Source organism: Physcomitrium patens, chromosome 5 (genome assembly GCF_059467195.1).
Source record: "Physcomitrium patens ecotype Gransden chromosome 5, ASM5946719v1, whole genome shotgun sequence".
In the NCBI taxonomy this organism is placed as follows: domain Eukaryota; kingdom Viridiplantae; phylum Streptophyta; class Bryopsida; order Funariales; family Funariaceae; genus Physcomitrium; species Physcomitrium patens.
The window spans coordinates 4,384,439-4,403,455 of NC_143414.1; the positions used below are offsets into that span (position 1 = coordinate 4,384,439).

A 19,017-nucleotide genomic window follows, 5' to 3' on the forward strand; every position below is an offset into this window, starting at 1 on the left:
ATTTCTCGATGATCAACACAAGCACATAGAGCAGAGCTTGCGACATGCAGATATCCTTCCAACTCTCCCCATATCTCTCTCGAAACTGATGCAGCTCCTACTCTTCCCTTCGTTGATTGCAGATAACTATGCTGTTCCCTGCACTCTGCTTCAAGAGTGTGCTTCACTAACACAGGTTATTAAGACCTTGCATTCGAGATCCCACCTGATCCTGATGATCTGCGTTAGAGGAAGACTAAGGCAAATACCATGCTTTCTGCGACAACCCGGAAAGTCTTGATGTCTTGGTCTGAAAGATGAATAGTGAATTGCTGCAAAGGTTGCGGGCTCTGATTGTGTGCTCCAGCAAACAATTGGAAACGAATTAGGTGAGGTTGCAAATATTTTGCATCACTCTCCTAGATGTTGAGGAAGACTGGTTCGGAGCTAGCTACACCAATCAGTTTATCAGGCAATGATGATATCGATGATCCTGAACTCAAATAACAGTAAACTCCCTGATCTGTCTCGGCCGTCTCCATCCTCATCATTTGGAAAATTGCGTCTAATTTGAATGAGCGAATAAATTGCTTCCAGTTGTGTCTTCCAGTAAGCACATACATTCTTAGAATCTGGTGGTGATACCATAAACAAATCCTCAGCTCACAACCCGACTTCTGTTGACGCTACTACGATTCAAAAACATGCATTAGGTATACTGCATGCGAGAGTTTACACCTGGTCATAGCTATGACAATTCCTCGGAAACCAATCCCAAAGATGATTTTACAATTTAACCCTAGCTGTAAACCTTTACACCTCACTTTTTCTTGAGAATATACACCTCGTTCTCTGGCCAACAATACTCGGGATGGAGCTCCTCACGAGGCACCTTCACAACCGTAAAATACTCTGGACAGAGCCTCCAGAACAGCTCATGCGCTTCCGCTTGCCGGATCTGATAACCGAGTATGATAATGGTCTCCGGCCCGGCAAGGGCACTCATGGTCTCCAGCAACGGCTGCACAATATTCTCCAAGTACACCACATCGCCGGCTATAACGTAATCAAAGGGAGGCTTCAGAGCTTCAATCTGCTTCTCATTGCCCCAATACAGCTGAGCCACTTTGACCTTCCCGGCTTTCACACCCGCCTTCCCTGCTGAACCCAAGCTAGTACTCCCCAAGTTCTTCTTAAAATTCCTCTTCAGAGCGGGCATGACGGGCGCAATGTCTGTGAGCAGGCAATTCAACCCCATGAGGGCAAGCCCCAATCCAGCGACTCCAACCCCAGTACCCAAATCCACTCCCTTCTTCCCTGCAAAATTCGCCAGAGACAGGCCCGCACACACAGAGGACAGCCCTCGCTCGAACACATGCTCCACCCACTTCACCAGCACCAACGAAGACGGCCACACTGATGTACCCACGTACATGGATCCATTGTCTTGCTCGAAATGCAACGTCTCCCCTGCGACGCTCAAATCCACCACTGGATACGCCGAGAACTTCATCTCCGTCGCAACGCCGCTCACAGCACCGCTGCTGCACCCACAACCAAGTGCACAAGTTCCCTCCCTCCCTCCCTCCCAAAGTGGATTGGAGGCTTGATTGATAGAATGCGGCGCTCAAGCTCCGAGGAATTCATCGCCCTGCGCCATCGTCGTCCACCTCAAATTCTCGCAGAAACTCACACAAACTGCGATGCCCTCTGCGGAATCGGAACCAGAACAAACACTTTGCCTCTTGGGGGTTTAGGGTTTAGGGCTAGTCCACTATATAAAACAAAATAATATAGTATTTTATATAATCTGCAGTGTAATTTTATTGGGAAAAACACACTGTGATTACTCATCTTTTTCAAAATCGTTCATTCTCAAACATATATATGCAGAAGGATTGTATGGTCTTATGAAACATACAAGCCAAATAGTACAAAAGATGAAGTTTTGTTGTATCATGTTTGTGAATAGTAAAAAAAAAGTTGATTAAGTATTGAAGAAAGAGTTTGAGATTTGAGAGAAGCATGTGACAAGCAAGTTGTTTTATATATTTTTTTATGGACAAGTGAAAGAATGATAAGCAAATACAAGAAAACAGATGTATGGTTGCAGTTTTAAAAATTAGTGAAATAAATTAGCATAAAAGATTAAAGAAAAATAACAAAAAATATTGCATTTCTTTTGCAATTTTCGTATTTAGTGTTCAAGAATTTAATTGCATCCTTAATCACAACAAGAATATTATGGCTTTATTCCAATATTGTGCAAAAATATATTATTAAATTTTTATTTCATCCTTTGATTCTTTACTATATATATATATATATATATATATATGTATCTACATACTATGTTATTAAGATTTTAAAAACAAGCATATTCTAAATAACTACTTATAATTGTAGTTTATAGAAATTGCAACAAGAAGTATTTACTTGATGGCATTTAGAAATACATGTGAACAAGAAATTTTCTAAAACACATTTATAAACATTAAAATTACAAAAATTAATAGAAATTAATTTGAGCTATTAACTTTAATTAAAATGATTAGAAAATAATATAAGAATATTTATATGTTTCAATATATAAATAAATCACATATCAAAATATATATATATATATATATATATATATATATATATATACATAATCTCATATATTTATATATTTATAGGCATATAGGCATGTGTTTTAAAGTATTTTTCTTTTTAATTTTTTAAAATCTAAACCAAACTATTTAATTTTAAAAAAATAATCAAAATTAATAATCAAAGGATTTATTCTTTCTTATTTCACGTCATTAGATTGTCTTTTATAAGATTTTGTAGCAAATTACAAAATGGTCAAACAATAAGTCTTAGCCTTGCTTAATTATAATATTAAAGATAATAGGTGTTTCAAAGACATTATAAGTTTGATTTATTTAATTTAAAAGATATCAATTTTAAAGAAATAAAATTCTTTTTTATATGTTTTTTAAATAATTTCAAATAGTACATAAATTTTTGTGCTGAAGCTATAAATTGAATTTTTATTTTATTTTATTTTACTTAAATAAAATCTTATCATATTAATTGATATTTATGTTATTCTAATTTTAAAGGAGCTTAGGCGACAAGGAGAATTTAAAGATAATTAAATTAGATAGTGCAAGAAAATAGAAACTAAATTGAAATGTCATTTTATATTAAGTTTCAATACTTAATTCTGATAAAACCAATAAATAAATAAAAATTAATAAAAAAGACCACATGTGCAATTAGATTTTAGTTCTATTTATTATGAAATGACAATTATTTAACTATGGATTGATTTATTATTTTTAAAACAAAAAATAAAAATATTACATGGATGATGTTTTATATTTCAAAAATCAAGTTGACTAAATTAAATAAAAACATTAGATTACATATATAAGATGCAAGTTCTTAAGGTGATTTTTTATGAAAATCATCCAAGTAGTTGCAGAATTATCAACAATAGTTTAATACTTAATATTATATTAAAAAGATCAATTTAAAATTTTAGAGATATAATATCATTGTTGCATCAATTAACCAAAATTTCTTTTGTTATACTTGGAACTCTATTTAACAAAATATTTATAAATATTAAATTTCAAGTAAAAAAATGATTGTACAAAATTATTATAAAGAATAATATGTTTTAGAAATAATAATAATCATATAAAGATAATAAAAAAATATCAAAATTAAATAAAGTATCTTAGATTGGAGACATGATTTAAATAAGTTTGCTTTAAAATAAATAAATATTTTTATTCTAAACAATAAAAAAGAAGATTAAAAAAATTCATATTTTTAAATTAACAAAGAATTATAATATACATTGCTAAGTATAAATAAACTAAAGAGACTTGAACCAAAAGTAGGATACAAAAGATGCATTGATGAGATTAATAATGGCCTCAATTTTTTTTTTAATATATACTAATTAATAATATAATTAAATAAAAGATATAAAAAATCATGTGACTCATATGATATGTATGCATATTATACTATACTTTTGTATTAGCTTCTTAGATCCTAAAATAATGTCTAAGATTTTTTTTTTATTAATTTAAAATATAACTAAAATTACTTATAGATCCAATGTATGTTTAGACTTCTTTTGTAATGTTTTTCAACAAAGATAGTAATAATCTAATCCATTTTTATTCATTTTTTTATTATTTCTATTTATTTTAGATGATGTGGTTGCATGTGATGTTATACCTTCTCTTTTTGTTACAAATATACATATTTACCTATATTTAAGGAGTTAGATAGGAGTAAGTAGAAGTAATTAGATTTAATAAGATCTTGTGGAGAAGCTTCTTGGAAGCTTCATAAACATAAATTTTATTTTTTATGTGTTTGTAGGTTATTAGTAAGTTGAAAACTTAACCAACAAATTGGCTATGTGTTGTATATGTTAATGACTTGTGGTACAATTTAGCCACATCATATACATGCTAGAAACTTGTCTTGTAAGTTAGTCATGTGTTTTGCAAGTTAAACACATATTGGAGGTCCTATGGAACATTGCCATATAGTTCCTAGTTAGATAGTATATATGGAGGCAAGAGTGAAGCCTTTTTAATACTATCAATTTTTTTTTTGTTTTTAGTCTTGTTTCAAGAGTCTCTAATTTTTTTATCTTAGCAATAGCCATTATAGTTTTAATACTATACTATCTTTGAGTAAATATCTACTCTTTTTGAGGGTACTAGAGTATATTGATGTTTTGGTTGTTTATGATTTATGTCTATGACACTTTTGCAATCTCACCATTTACTTTTATTTATCTTATTTTTTCTTTTAACACTGATTTTTATAAATAAAAATAAGTTTTGAAGTTGATTCATTTTTAAGTAATCGAAATTTTTTTGGTTATTATATAGAACAAATTATAACTTGTATTTTATATAAAAACAATTGATTTTTTTTGCACCTTTAATAGTGTTGTTTATCTAAATAAAAAAACATACAAATATTGAATAATATTGAGATTCTTATAATTATTTTAAAATAAAATACCTAAAATTCTATTAAATATTGTATCTACTTTTAAGTAAACTATACAATATATAGAATTTCTTTCAAATTTGTAATATCAAATACTTTGTAATTTATTATTTATCTAAAAATAGTATAAATTTATTCTTAAAAATTTACATTATAATTTATTTATTGTAATATTAAAAATTGCAACCATCTAAGTAATTCTTTTAATATTTTTCTAATTATTAGTTTTTGAAACAAATTTATTGATTTTTGGTTTTCTATCTAATTAAAACAAAAGATCATTTTTAGTTACAAATAGCTATAAAAAAAATATAAGAATAAGTATCAAACTTGTTGTTTATTTTATTTTTTATTATTTTTTAAATATATTTTTTATTTTTGTAATTTTATAATTTTATAATTTTATAATTTTTATTTAATTTGAAGAATATAAATTAATTAATCATTGAATAGAGAAATTTTAAATTCTAATTTTTTAGTTTTGAATTGTATTCTATTACTATTATTTTAATATCTTAGTCTTTACATAATCTTTACACAAAATTAAAGAAACATCATATCTTAAGTAGTGTCATAAATATCCGAACTAAATTATTATTCCACACTAGTTTGTGATCACTTACTTGAGAGACAAGACTATAATATGTTATTTGAAAGATGTTTTTTGGCTTAATCAAAGAGTAAAAAGAAAGGAGAGAAAATGCATGAAAAAAATTATATAGAGAGAGTAAACTTTTCCATCAGAAAAGTCACATATATTTTTGGTTTTCTTTTATTTATCTGTGGTGCACGTGTGGTTGATTAGGAACGCAACATTCTATTCACAACAAAAAAAAAATGCTCGTACTTTGTTACAATCAGTGTTTGTTTCTTGGAAATCTCATCTAAAAATATGTTCAACTAACAAAAGATATATTGTTTAAGCTAAATGATGAACACAAGAAAGTATTAACCGACACTCATTTTTATCTGTATGATTCTCCTTCAAGCAAGTTGTCCACACGCACAGTTGCATGTGGAGTTTCTTCACATTTCCTTCCTCCGAAATAGTAAAGAAGAAGTGCGTTGCAATGAGCTTTGACTGTTGGGTACACAGCTAAAGCTCCATGTGGGAGACATCTCTGAGGCATGTCTCTGAGTCATGGTCTCACCCACTCCAAAGCTTAGCCGTTGCAGCGATCATCAGTGGGCAGTGAGCACACAATGATCATCTTGAGAAAGCAGTCTGTATTTATCACGCTCCTGGCATTGTGAAGGAAATTTATTGTCTCTGTATTAGCAACATTCTAACATGGCCACATGTGATGACGTTTGCATGTGCTACAGAATTCCTGGGCACTTACAAACTAGCACCTGGACTGGCTCCGGCGGCTCGATGCAGGTGAGTCTTCACCTACTGATTCTTGAATAACGGTCCATCCGAGGTGAAATCAAAACGGAGGATTTCAGGTTTAGCTAATTAATATTCATTTGAAGTTTCAAGTTTCATGATGTGAAGACTGAATGTGGACGTGTAGGTTTTCAAAGCATTGGAATCACATTTTGAATGTTTACTATGGCTTTACAGGATTTCTTATTCTGGTTTAGTGAATCCTTGTGATAACGAGAGAAGGCACTACAGACTTGTTCGATCATATCTTCAACCGTTCAACGGGTGCGATGTGCAAGGCAACGAGAAATTTTCCAAATTGAGTGTCTTAAATGCTTAGTGCAGTACCTGCTCTAGTGCAAACAAGGACGCTTGGATGAGACTCAACTTGGTCACTATCTCATCGCGGCAGAACTTTAGCGTAGTACTCTTATTCCGAGTATCCATCAAATCGGTCAGCACCTTTTGATGCTCCGAACTAGTCTAGCACAGGCAGGGTATTCAGTTCGTCAAGTTCAGCATGCTCGAAAACAATACAGGCGAACTGGTTTTAACATTCCTTAATGTGTTAAAATGTTGGAAGGTTGCAGCTGAACGGCTAGTATAGAGTAGTTTAAGAATTACCTTACGAATGCTCTCCTCCAGAGCTTCTTCCTTTGCCCGCAGCTGGATCAGAGCTTCATCAGTTTGTGCAATTTCTCTCTCCATTCTCTGCATGATATGACGATTTGTGGTCTTTAGTTTGAAAGAGAATAGCCGGCACCGCATTGGGTCGGATATTACGGTTGGCAACAAATCAATCAACTGATGATCTTGGCAATTCTCATGCTTTTTCTGCTTGAAAACGCTGGTCCTCAACAAGACTTGATGGAGATTTTGACGCTGCAAAGGTTCAGAGGAGTAGCTCGTCTTTACAAGAAAGACCTAAGGGCTGATGAGAAAAGATTATCTTTTAGATTCTAAGTTTTACCATAATTACTGCACCTTCTTTGCTAAGTGTAACGTCAGGTTTTCTTTTTCCAACACAGAGAAATTGCTACATCCAACACACAAGGAGAGTATTCTTTTCTCCCTGAGTGTTCGATGCTCTTCTGCATTCATATGTATTGAAAGTTGTGAAGACAGTGCACTTTTTATGTTGCAGGATCCTGCGAAAACTAATAATTAAGCTGCAGGGGATGACTAGTACCGGAAATTTCTGCTGTAGGTGAGGTGAACTCATTTCTAAAATTGAAACCTCTGTGCAGGAAAACATTAATTAGTAAGATGACTTTTAGCTCAGAACAAGGTTGGATGAAGGATCGTACTTACATCTTTTTTGCGCATGGATTCCTGTAGCTCGCTTTGTAGAATCTCGCAGCGAGTTTGAGCCTGAAGGAATCCATCACGGAACCCACCTGTGTCCGCATCAGCTTTCTCAAGTGTTTCTTGCAACGAAAGAATGCTGGTAATCATCTTTTGGAGTGATATATTCAAGGTCTGTGATGATATATTCTGCCTGCAATAAGGGCAAGGAGCTGGCTGGAGAGGTCCACCGTAACGTGATTGCTTCTCGTGTATTGACACATGCCTTGACACACACTGCGTAATAAAAGGAATGACACTACTAAATTTATTGATCTTTCTCACTTATGAATCCCAAATGGTGTTCAGGAGAAAAAGTGACCAAAAAAAATATTAAGAATACCAAAGAAAGAAAGAAAAAACAAAAACAAGATCATAAAAGAAAAACTCTCTGGAAAAAAGTAATTGCTCCTAACATGTCACACAATTCATCTGTTGCGATTAATTTGGCAGTGCGAGCAAAGGCTTGGTAAGCATAGCGTCTGGCGACATTGAACACAAACCATTTAGAGTCCTTGCATGAGATTGAAGCCACTAGGTTTGCTTGGAGAAGGCAACAACCGAGTTAAGGTGATACCTTATCTTCATTACCTCCGACATGTCATCTCAACTCCACTAGTCCAGGTGTACTTAAACGAGTACTTCAAAATAGTGAACAAAAAAACAAAGCAAAACAGAATCGATCAACAAAAACGTGACGATTACAATGCCTCGGAACCAACCCAAAGTTCAGCAGAACAGTTGAGTGGAGAAAACAATACCTTGGCACAGAATGTGTGGCCGCAAGGAGAAAGCAGAATAGGCGAAAAGTCTGGAGATTTCATAAGCTCGAAACAAATTGGACATGTATTGCTCTCAATTTGATCTGCAATAGAGCTGTCGATTCAACACAATATGGACCACTGCCATTATCAGTCTTACATTCATGTTTTGTAACCCTATTAAAAGAACAAGGAAAACTGAACATTAGGATATTCGTAACCCAAAGATCCTTTTAACTGGTCCCCAACAGCTTTGATAAGTTTATGACACTTTCGTAACCCTTGGAACTGGTTGCTGATGGGGTACTCGTAACATCAGTCAACATTGATATCAAACCCTAAATTGGATGCCGTGCTTACCACAGAGATTTCACAATCCGGGAACAAGTTCAGAAATAAGACAGAGATTGCAGTATTTGAAAAATGACGGAGGTCTGCATGTTCGATAGTTCAACCTACTTAGAAGAGGCTTAAGGACAGGTAAATCATGAATTATAAAGGGTAGAGTAATTCATCCTAATAGCAATTGATGCATTGTTGGAGGGGCTATGCACTGCAATTCAGTGAAGTTGATTCATAAAGCTCCCAACTACAAGGACAGATTGGCAAGAATGACTCGTACCTTGTGATTGTGCTCATTGTTGACGCATGAGGCCACATGGAGAACAAGGAATACCTATCCATAGTTACACTCGCTATCCTTCTTTGGCTCTAACAATGTCAAAGAAAAAATCATTCGTTTTCACGTCCACCTGCAACAGCCAAACCGCTCCACGACTGCTCATCATCACACTAAAACCTCCGACATCCCACTGGGCCTAAACTTCCACAAAGAAAAATTTAGGCTCCCCAAAATTGCTTTTAAAACGAACTGCGAAAGACATACTCCTGCACGACTGCTACGGACATAGGGATGAAGACTACTATGTTCAGACTCGCCACTCCACGAGTCCCACAAGCACCTTCACGTGAAATAAAGGTAAAGACGGTAACAGGAACAGATTTAGGCTACAAAGGTGTTGACCTTTGGAGGTAGGAAGATAGCGAGGACACAACTTCAGGCACTCAAACCGTTACATCAGACATAATTTGCTTAAGTGGATGACGTCCATGATCTTAACAGGTTCACCTCAGTACCCAACTATCTGGTCGGACACATAGTTATGAAGACCATTGAGGTTGGAGGCTGAACTCAAATTTCAAAATCATGAATCACGTGAAACTAACCCATACCAGCTTGGGAACACGTTAAACGCGATCGCCGAACATCAACCAATGGACACCAAAAGTCCTGATGATGAATGACCATTCCTCTAACTTGACACATACTTGGTGCGCAACCTAAACTTCACTTGAAATTAACACCTCCCAACCAGTAATTCTAAGATTCCGCAGCACCTTCGCGCTCAATAATGAAGATTGGCGGTTTACTTATCACAAAAATCAGGCATGGCTTCGTGACTTTACTCGGAGAGAACTTCCACTTGATAGGAACAACGCAAGAAATGAGCAAGAGCTGCAGAGCCAGGGGAGAAGAGAAATGTGAGGACATTCCTCTTACACGCACAATTCCTCAACAGCTCCATCCATCATCCAATCTTTTTGGATTCCATGCTTGGATGCCAAGCGCTCTTCACAAGCTTAGAACCTGAAGGATTTCCCTCAAAAACATTAAGGGACTTGGCACACTAATCCTGAGTGTCCTGATCCACTTGTAGTGCTTTGAAATAGAGCATTCTAGCATCTCCAGACACAGCATCGCATTAACAAGTCTTGACAGAATTCGCCAAGACACTTGATCGAGAGCGTTCAAAGACAGAATTTTTGTTTTTTTCCTGTACCTTTCGGAAGCTGTTCTTGTGAGGTCATCGCGTTTAGACTTCTGGTGGCGATTTGCATGCACCGATGCAAGTTATGAGACCTGTGAGTCAGTTTCATGACAGATGAAAGTTGTTGAGAGATTGTCAGGATAATGTGACTCGGCGATTTGAAAGATCGTGAATCGAGCTTTTAACGCAAAATCTTGTTTTACTCGCAACGTCGAAATTCCAATTACCTTCTTCATACCCATCGGCCCTTTAGGTTACAAAATTCATTTTCACTCCCAACTAAGCGTGGTATTTGGGGCAATAGCGGAGAGGATGGATATGGAATAGTGCAGTGATCCAATTCAATAGCGAATAGTTTGTTTCATGCCTTTTTTCCAGTAGTGTATGTCAAAAAAAATTCCATCTATCTAAGGTAAGGGTTAATGGAAATTGGGAGAAGATGGGTATAGAATATTATATTGATTGTGATCCAAATCAATTTTTTGTGTGAGTACATATATTTTCTTCTTTCATCTTTCATGTCCAAATAATTATTTAACATATATTTTATTATTATTACAAGTTTAAAGAAAAATATTTTAGAAAACTATTTGATGTGAATAATACTCACATTGTATAATTTAGCTATATATTTTTATATTTTTAATTAGAATTTAAAAAATCTAAACAAATATGTTAAGTGGATGACAGATTGTGGTGACAATGGCAAAAAGAAAAAAGAGAATGGTGACAATGCCAAAACTCTCCCCCAATCTCTAACACACCATCATTTACCTATTTAAGAGAAAATTTCAAACATTTTTTTCTTCTTTTCAATATTATGGAAGTAGGCCCCAAGTTATTAAGTGCTTCACTCCCTTACATATGAAAATGCAAATTATGAAAATGGGTGGACTTTGCCTTGTGGGGATCACCAAGTGTGTGCAAAGTCCGAGAATATTGCCCAAGTGGTAGTCTGCTGCCAGATTTCGTTGCGTACTGGTTCGTCTTGTCATTTGTTCGTTCGTCCACACATCCTTGGGTTTCGTCCGACTGACGCCGAAACAAACCTCTAAAGCTACCGACGTAAGGATATGGAGGATTAGGCAAGAAAGCAAAGGCGGGATGCAATTATCCCACAATCTTGTTGAAGATTGGCGCCAGGAGGATGTGCAGCATCAGATTCCCATCAAGCATGCCCTAATTTTGCTACTCCTATCTCTAGATTTTCTTTGTGTATCAAATCTGTGAACGCTATGGAAGGAGCGTTGTGGAGTCTTGACCGTGGGGGCGCAGCTGTTGTTGGGTCAGCTGTAGATGTGGGGTTTAGTAATCTCACGTTGCAGGGATGGAAGAAGGGTTCTGCTTGCACGAGGGACATGCGAGCTTTCGTAGCGCAAGGCCGGAGAGGAGTGGTAGAACAGGGTCAGAAGAGGTCGAGGATTGCACGTGCAGAAGCTAGCGGCTATGATAAGATGGGGCACCTTGGATCTGGGGGCGTTGGGTTTAAGGATGCGTATCGAAGGAGGGATTCTTCAGATGGTTGTAAGAGCGACGAGCGAGAGGAGGGTCGCATGAGGCAATTCCATTGCTCAAGGAATGGTGAATTGGGCAGGAAAGGTCGCTCTGAGATATTCAGAGAGAGTAGTGATAGCAGCAAGAATGCCGTAGAGCTGGCAGGTCATGTGGATACAATAACCAGCGTCGGGAATCCGTTTGTGAAGCATTTGGTAAAGCTTCGTGAGAAAGCAAGCTACCGGAACTCGGCTGGATGTGTTGTAGTTGTGGGCTCGGTGCCCCTAAGGTGCATTGCTTTCTCTCACCCAGGGTAACCGTATTTTCAGTTTTATTTTGTATAATTTGGAGGAAATCATTGACTTTTTTTTGCTTCTTGCATTGTTGTATATATTTTTGTTACTGTTTCCAGCACCCTTGCTACAGGAAGGTCCGTGGTTATCTATTCCATGGGGGCGTATTTTAGGATAAGAGATGGCTTGGATGCCATGCTAGCTCATAATTTGAGAAAATTACACGCTGATTATTTTTCAAATGCGAGGGTTATTGCTACTTCCAGGAGCTAAGGAAGGACTAAACTTGTTGCTTTCTTGAAGGGAGATATGTGAACTGCTCACTAGAGGGAGCCCGACTTCATTAAAACCGATCAAAATTTTGCTGATTTTGGAGGACACGAATCCTCGGTCAGATTTAAGTTCGTGGGCTGAACGGATTGTACATGTTAGTGAACCGGTGCTAAGAAAAGTGGCTGGTGTAGATTCTACACAAGGTCTTCAAGGTGTTGGTGTGCTGGCCCTTCCTGCCTCCTTTTGTAATTTGGAGGGTACTGGGGACACAGCCATGAATTGGCTTTCTTCTCCTCGGCGTGTATTGGTGCTCGATGGCATTCAGGTAAGTCTAACCTTTGTCCACCTCTTTACCTTGCGAGTATATTTTACACCCTACGTTTCCTTTGGCCTCGTTTTGTCGTCGGCAGAGGCAAATCTGGGAGTTGATTGTCATTCATGGTCTAGGCTGAATACTATAGCGACTTGTTCATTCCATCACAGAAGAGATTGACAAGTTCTAATACTCAGGGGGGATAAGCTAAATTCGCATTTCAGGCTTATGTTCAGCTTTATTCTCAATGCGCTAGAATATATATATATATATATATATATATATATATATATTTCGGTTGAATTGAAATTCGTAGTGTAAATTGAATTGTTGCGTCCACAGGATCCAGGCAACTTGGGCACGTTACTGCGAACTGCTGCAGCCTTTGCTTGGGTATGCTGTTTTGTTTAGCTATATTTCATGAGAACATCCAATTCTTTTCCGAGTTTCTTAGTTCTTTTGATGCAATACTTTGGGGCTAAAGTATTTTTGGCACCCGTATTAAGGGTTATGTTCAGTCTCTTTCTAGTATTGCAACGAAGAGGAATTTGAGCCATTTGTTCAACTTCATGTCTTCAATACCTCGGAATCAGAACCTTTTGTTTTTATGCGTGGTTTCATTTTCCAGTGTCCCAATTTCTTCACTTGTAAATAACAAATGTTATACTACGGTGTGATCGGCGATTTTTCTTGTGCAGGATGGAGTTTTTATGCTACCAGGCGGCTGTGATCCCTTCAATGAGAAAGCACTTAGAGCTTCAAGGGGTGCATCCTTCAGGTTACCCATTGCGACTGGCCGTTGGTCTGAGCTGCAGTCTTTCGCCAGCATGCACAAGATGAAGCTATACGCAGCGGATCCCGACCAAAAGGGAACCTGGCCATCTTTTGATCATAAATCTGAACATGAGAATTATATCTCGAACGACGGTGATGCCATTACAGTTGCTTCAGGTAAGGAAGCTCTCTGTTTGATCCTCGGTAGTGAGGGGCAGGGGCTGTCAGAGAATGCATCTCGATCATGTGAACGGATGTCTATTCCCATGCCCGGGGACTTTGAGTCTTTGAATGTGGCCATTGCCGGTGGTATATTACTATATCTTCTCAGTAATAAAATTCCAGTGTCGAAGGCATCAACTTGAAGGATCCACGAGACTCATGAGACTCTGTATTTGTCTTTTTATTAAAACTAACTTTTGGAATGCTGTTTTGGTTGACTTCTTACTTGGGTGTTATCTTGATTTATGTACAAAGACCGTTTTGACATAATTAGTTTGAAATGAACGTGAGTGTGATTGATAGGGACATCAACTTCGTTAGTTTGCTTGAAGCTGGCCATAGATGTTGCGATTGAAAAATTATCTGATCACAGATATTTGAATACCAGTGTTAAACGTACCTGTGAGTTCCTATTTTATATCTTAGCAGCGGTTCTTGGTCTTCAAATTATCAGGCATGGATTCTCCGACGGAACGTTCTCGCAAATTACCCCAATAAGTTCTTTGCATATACTTCACATTTTCCCTGACAGTCCCAGTATTGACATACCCTGTCCATGGCGCGTTTGATTTGTAGCTGTACGTACGTACGTCATGTTGGACTAAACAACGGTATCACTCTCTAGATTAGAGCTCACATTTTCTTTGCACATGATATAATCCTCAAAGTTCGTGACCGATGATCCTATTCAAACATTATTAACATCAGCAAGAGTCCATTGCTGTCCATAGTAAGCAATTCTCAATACGGGCCTGTTTTTCTGTGACCCTGCGTACAGCCAGTTCGACATTCCGTCATTCGTGTAAACGTTGGAGCTGGGACCATTCAAAGCTCTGCACTCTGTTGTCGTTAAGCTCCCTGGTACGCTATTGCATCTAACCGCTAAAATTCGTAGATGGCATTTGTGTAACAAATACTTGCAAAAGTTTTGAAGCTTTGAGTCTTATTGATTCATCAAACCAATCTTTACTTTCTAGATCCTGTATGTCGAGTACTGTGGAGTAGTGGCTCATCTGACGGAGGAACTGCCAACATTTGCATTTAAGTGCAATACTAAAAATAAGCGAACGTATTTGGAAATGATTTCATTTGTTACAGCTACTGAAAATGCTGAAGTTTTGCAAGGCAGCGACACCCTTGGTGCTGAAACGGTTTTCAACCACTCCAGAATCACTCCAGAAATCAAAAGGTGCATACTGTATTGTAAACTTTGTTGTAGAGTTGTACGCAATGTTGTGGTTCAGGCGTTATACATTCGTTATAGTGTGATCATTTTTAAGAATATTTATGTGTGGACCTAGATCGAGTCTGAAAACTAACTAGTCCTCGCAGAACATGTGTCTGATAAAATATTTGTGTGTGCACACTATAGTTTTTGTACTGATTGTGTGCATATCTTGTTACGTGTGCTGATGGAAGTAACAATTACAGTTGGCGAGGTTGTCTTTTCTCAGTCATAGAGAACAAGAATGGCCATTGGTGAGCAATGCCTGGTGTCATGAAGGCCATGCCAGGAGATTCATCTATGTAAGAATGTAGATATCCCCATGGGGAATCATTGGGGCTGGAGTTAAAGATCATTGCGCTTCTCCTGAACTTGAAGCCAATGAACAGCCATGAATCATTTATTTCTGTTTGGGTTATCACCTGGTCACAATCTTCTCTGCATCTGAGAGCCTGCTGCACTGAACTTGAAACCTGTTGAAGTTATCTGGCCCAAGAGCGTATCAATCAAGGATATATGGTTTTAGGGTAGCTCATTCTCAGCATTGTATGTTTTCTTTCTCATACACCTCCTTTTCATTCCACTCTCTTTGTGTGTATATGCAGAGTGTGAGAATATCACATGACGATATTGAATCTGCGTGCTAGAGGATAATACTCTGTTTCTTGAAGCATAATGTCACCCCAGGAAGACTTATATTGTCTCACCTAAAAAGACAGACGTGGCGATGTTTAGTGCCGAATCAGTGCAATATTACTTGGACCAGGTAAATGTTTTGAATCATCAGACAGTTTCCGTTTCAATAAACCTCGGAGGGGGTATGCCATGTTGTTTTCAAATGCTAGTTATTACTGCTTCGAACAGGACGATTCTTTCGAGTACAGGGCAACGAAGACCCAAAATGACAAACAAATTCTCTAATTCATAAGCTGAAATGTCGATTCCTATCGTCAAGAAATGAGCATGATGGAGGAGGAGACTGCTGAGTAGTTTTACGGAATGGATGTGTTGAACATGTCATCAACCTCTTTACTTGCCACGCAATATTGACCCAATGAGAAATTTACATCACCGACGTCAATAGTCCGAATTTATCGTGAAATAGATGAACTTTTCGTCGTACCCGAACTTTTTTCTGACAAATTCGATGGATTTTATTCCATTTCTTACCACATGTGTGTTCATGTAGGTCGTTGCCACACAGCATCTGCCTGATGAAAAGTCCATCCAAGCACAGTCAGACGTTCTACCCAGGTTTGTTGTCGCCACTGAGCAGCTTAGGCCTTCCTCCTCTTTCATAAACGTTTCTTGGAATTGTTTTATAAATTTCCATTGCAGTTTATAGTATGGAATTATCGTTTTCCTTTAAAGTAAACATAGACCTTAAACGATCAACATATATGTGTAATTCTTTTTTTAAGTGTAAGTGTATTTGGGTGCTAGTGGCATATTCGCAGGAGAAGAATTTCAAATGGCAATCGCGTTCTTCAGCATGAGAAGTCACCATCTGTTCAGCACAGTGAAATAGTTCACAGCATGTCCTGAAATATTTTATTGCTGGATTTACGTCACACGCATGGCACTCCTGCACTGATGACTCGGAAAGATCACTTGACCTGTATCTGTCGCATGCCGCCCATGTCGAGCTTCCGCATAACAATTGGATTGCATGCAGCGAGTGCTGGGGTTGCTGATCTGCTTTAAATGGACCTCCAGCAGCACTATCCCTCACACTTTGCCATCTTCAAAGTATACGCAAGAGTTTCGCGATACCGATACCTCTTGATTTAGCTTCCTGCGTTTGCTTCTCGATTGTGCCCGATCCTTAGAAGGTATCTCTCCTTCTGTCTTTTACATTCTCCTGAGCAGGTCTGCCTAAAGAAACTTTGATTGTTCCGAGCGGCGTCTGTGAAGCTGATTGCTTTTAATGCTTGCATATAGTCACCTATTAATTATATAATCACATAACTTACTGATTAGCTTCTCTATGTGCAGGTTTAGCAAGCTTACTATATTTCACAATGGCCCACCTCGAGATGTTCCCCTGCATGGATGAGGTGAGGCTTCACTCTACTTGAGCTTTGTTCTAGAGCTTAATCATGTAGCTTGATGTTTTACATGCCATATTTTCGCAGGATGTTTGCGCCATGTCTTAGACAAGTGCGTATGTGTGCCTCATGTGCAGATCAAGGAGGAGGTTCAGAAGATTCACCAAGTGAGGATTGGTGATGCATCTGCGTCAATTGCTCGCTCTGTTGCTGCATCCGATGAAGTGGATAAGTTGTTCAACGTGGCAATCACGTAATGCTATCACTTTTTGCTCATGCTGCTGTCAACTCTCATTTACCTTTCGCTATACCAGCCTGTTGATGTCGTGGAATCAATGCCTTCTGGGTCAGTAGATTTTTCGTTGTCTGGAATATCGTTCTAAATTCTGCATCTTGCATCAACATTTTTGATATGGCTTCAATGACGATTTTTGGCTTGGAGTGATTAAAGAAATTAATCTTTTTATCTCACAATTGGATATTTGTCGTGTATTCAGTTTCAACCGCAACGCATGTGCACTCTTTCAATCGATGTCCGCCTTTTTCAGCCGCGACAATGTTGCCCTGCCTGGTGTTTCCCTGTTCTTCAAGGCAAGCCTCTTGCCCTGGAAAGTTTGGAATAATGCGTGCTTCTGATCTACATTTTTACACAACATTTTACTAATTTGTCACTGTCAACAAAAAAATTCCATCAGGTAATTTCTCAAGTGGAAACGAACGACTCCTTGTTGATTATGGACTTCATGGCCAAGCGCGGTGCAAAGGTGGAATTTGGTCCCACCGCTGCTCCTCCATCTGGTTGGATGACCCACAAAGAAGGCTCCGACGTTGTTGTAGCTTTTGCGAAAACCCTCGCTGTCTTTAAGGTAAGTTGTTCGAATCTGTATTTTTGCTTTTGAGGATCTGCATGAAGTTTACCACTACTCTTGTACAGGAAGATGCCCAAGTTTACTATTTCTTTCAGGGGTTAGAAGCGTCTAAGTGGACGTTTTTTTTTCCAACATCGTCTCGGAAGCGAATGTGGCAAGATGTGAAGGTTACTAGTTAGACATATTGTTCTTGCTAACTACTGGGACGCACTGGATTGAAACGCGTGTAGGTGCAATACAAAAAGTTGAACGATCACTACCTCCTTGCCCAAAAGAGCGGTGACGCACACGCCCAATCTTTCATCGGCTCCTGCATGAATGCTGTAGTAAGTTTCATTACTTCTACAAAGCATGTGATTTGACATTACCTTATGACACTTTAGAATGCAGATCGACTGGTGGGTACGTCCCTTTCGCTCATCCAGTGGAAGGTTACTAAAAACCCGTCATACTTCTATTTTGCAGAGCGAGAAGATTCGTGTTGTATCCCACCACCTCACGCATCTCAAATTGGTGGAATCTGACAAGCATGCTATCAAGGAGTTCGATCGCCGCCTGCCATTTGAGCTCGAAGATTATGCCATGGCTGCCGCTGTCGAGTCCATTATTCCCTCCAGATGATTCAACCCACACGATCAGTCATGACTAGCACATCAGCTACTAGGAAAATCCTTACTTCGAATCCCCACATGTCACAACCAACTTATGCTTTTTAAACGGATCCCTCTAACTTTCATCATCCTTATTTCTGTCCAGATTATCTGCTTAAGCAATTGTGTTGTTTTTGTCTTTTGTCTTGGACTTGCAGACTTGCAATCGGTACTGGAGTCCGTGCCAAGATGTATAAAACCGAGCAGTTCCATTTCAACAAGCCAGCTGCAGACTCCATGCGATGCTGCTCTACTTTCAATCAGGTTGTGTAGATAGTTCCGTTGTGTCACCATCGATCGATGCAGTTGGTCATACTCCGAAACAGTTTTGGTAACGAAGACGTGAATATTGTAGTGTGGTTCCACAAGTGAGTAATATATGGATGTATATGCACAGACACACACATACTCCTTAATGCAAAGCAAGCCAGCCAGTTTTGGCTGCCGACCCAAATAAATAAGCACCGTTTGCGGGAAAACTTCCAGTGCACTTGTGGTTTATGCATATACTTACGTAGTCTGTCTGAAGTTCGTCATGGC

At 37.9% G+C, this 19,017-nt stretch overlaps 4 protein-coding genes across 18 annotated transcripts; 2 read left to right on the forward strand and 2 right to left on the reverse strand.

Annotated features, from left to right (window-relative positions):
- Window positions 1–545: 545 nt before the first annotated feature.
- On the reverse strand, window positions 546–1,738 carry LOC112282113 (uncharacterized). The gene has a single exon (XM_024519340.3). It carries the CDS (start codon window positions 1,490–1,492, stop codon window positions 800–802), a length of 693 nt encoding a protein of 230 aa, XP_024375108.1. The 5' UTR covers window positions 1,493–1,738; the 3' UTR covers window positions 546–799.
- A 4,072-nt stretch (window positions 1,739–5,810) lies between these two features.
- On the reverse strand, window positions 5,811–10,922 carry LOC112282238 (uncharacterized). Of its 6 annotated transcripts, none has more exons than XM_073534232.2 (8): window positions 10,329–10,835; window positions 10,049–10,135; window positions 9,110–9,239; window positions 8,488–8,602; window positions 7,694–7,963; window positions 7,007–7,093; window positions 6,731–6,865; window positions 5,811–6,255 (listed from the first exon to the last, which is right to left on the reverse strand). In XM_073534232.2, exons 3-8 carry the CDS (start codon window positions 9,169–9,171, stop codon window positions 6,196–6,198), a joined length of 729 nt encoding a protein of 242 aa, XP_073390333.1. In that variant the 5' UTR covers window positions 9,172–9,239; window positions 10,049–10,135; window positions 10,329–10,835; the 3' UTR covers window positions 5,811–6,195. The 6 variants fall into 6 exon arrangements, with proteins under 6 accessions (XP_073390333.1, XP_090106434.1, XP_090106433.1 ...); XM_090250308.1 differs by having other exon boundaries at window positions 9,721–10,135; window positions 10,329–10,834; XM_090250307.1 differs by having other exon boundaries at window positions 9,110–10,135; window positions 10,329–10,408; window positions 10,544–10,831.
- Window positions 10,923–11,116: 194 nt separating this feature from the next.
- On the forward strand, window positions 11,117–15,329 carry LOC112282610 (uncharacterized). 10 transcript variants are annotated; one of them, XM_024520427.3, is made up of 7 exons: window positions 11,179–12,099; window positions 12,407–12,701; window positions 13,032–13,082; window positions 13,388–13,640; window positions 14,464–14,546; window positions 14,784–14,874; window positions 15,105–15,329. In XM_024520427.3, the coding sequence occupies exons 1-7, from the start codon at window positions 11,552–11,554 to the stop codon at window positions 15,143–15,145; spliced, it is 1,362 nt and encodes a 453-aa protein (XP_024376195.1). In that variant the 5' UTR covers window positions 11,179–11,551; the 3' UTR covers window positions 15,146–15,329. The 10 variants fall into 10 exon arrangements, with proteins under 10 accessions (XP_024376192.1, XP_024376194.1, XP_024376195.1 ...); XM_073534229.2 differs by having other exon boundaries at window positions 11,181–12,099; window positions 15,140–15,329; XM_024520428.3 differs by having other exon boundaries at window positions 11,182–12,099; window positions 15,117–15,329.
- A 137-nt stretch (window positions 15,330–15,466) lies between these two features.
- On the forward strand, window positions 15,467–18,956 carry LOC112282798 (ferritin-3, chloroplastic). Its single transcript, XM_024520876.3, has 9 exons — window positions 15,467–15,676; window positions 16,100–16,164; window positions 16,368–16,742; window positions 16,906–16,967; window positions 17,096–17,211; window positions 17,456–17,549; window positions 17,654–17,824; window positions 18,058–18,153; window positions 18,293–18,956. The coding sequence occupies exons 4-9, from the start codon at window positions 16,932–16,934 to the stop codon at window positions 18,446–18,448; spliced, it is 669 nt and encodes a 222-aa protein (XP_024376644.2). The 5' UTR covers window positions 15,467–15,676; window positions 16,100–16,164; window positions 16,368–16,742; window positions 16,906–16,931; the 3' UTR covers window positions 18,449–18,956.
- The last annotated feature ends 61 nt before the right edge of the window (window positions 18,957–19,017 follow it).

Bases quoted from the DNA above. Each gene is read 5' to 3' on its own strand.
- LOC112282798 (XM_024520876.3), top strand. From the start codon at position 16,932: ATGGCCCACCTCGAGATGTTCCCCTGCATGGATGAG. The intron at 16,968-17,095 runs GTGAGGCTTCAC...CCTCATGTGCAG, and splicing joins TGTTCCCCTGCATGGATGAG to ATCAAGGAGGAGGTTCAGAA. The intron at 17,825-18,057 runs GTAAGTTGTTCG...AAACGCGTGTAG, and splicing joins AAACCCTCGCTGTCTTTAAG to GTGCAATACAAAAAGTTGAA.
- LOC112282113 (XM_024519340.3), bottom strand. From the start codon at position 1,492: ATGAAGTTCTCGGCGTATCCAGTGGTGGATTTGAGCGTCGCAGGGGAG.
- LOC112282238 (XM_073534234.2), bottom strand. From the start codon at position 9,171: ATGGATAGGTATTCCTTGTTCTCCATGTGGCCTCATGCGTCAACAATG. The intron at 7,964-8,487 runs GTATTGTTTTCT...TTTATTACGCAG, and splicing joins GCCACACATTCTGTGCCAAG to TGTGTGTCAAGGCATGTGTC. The intron at 6,256-6,730 runs GTACTGCACTAA...TCACAATGCCAG, and splicing joins CCTTGTTTGCACTAGAGCAG to GAGCGTGATAAATACAGACT.
- LOC112282610 (XM_024520424.3), top strand. From the start codon at position 11,552: ATGGAAGGAGCGTTGTGGAGTCTTGACCGTGGGGGCGCAGCTGTTGTT. The intron at 12,100-12,406 runs GTGCATTGCTTT...GCTTTCTTGAAG, and splicing joins GTGGGCTCGGTGCCCCTAAG to GGAGATATGTGAACTGCTCA. The intron at 13,641-14,463 runs GTAAGGAAGCTC...CCCTGCGTACAG, and splicing joins TGCCATTACAGTTGCTTCAG to CCAGTTCGACATTCCGTCAT.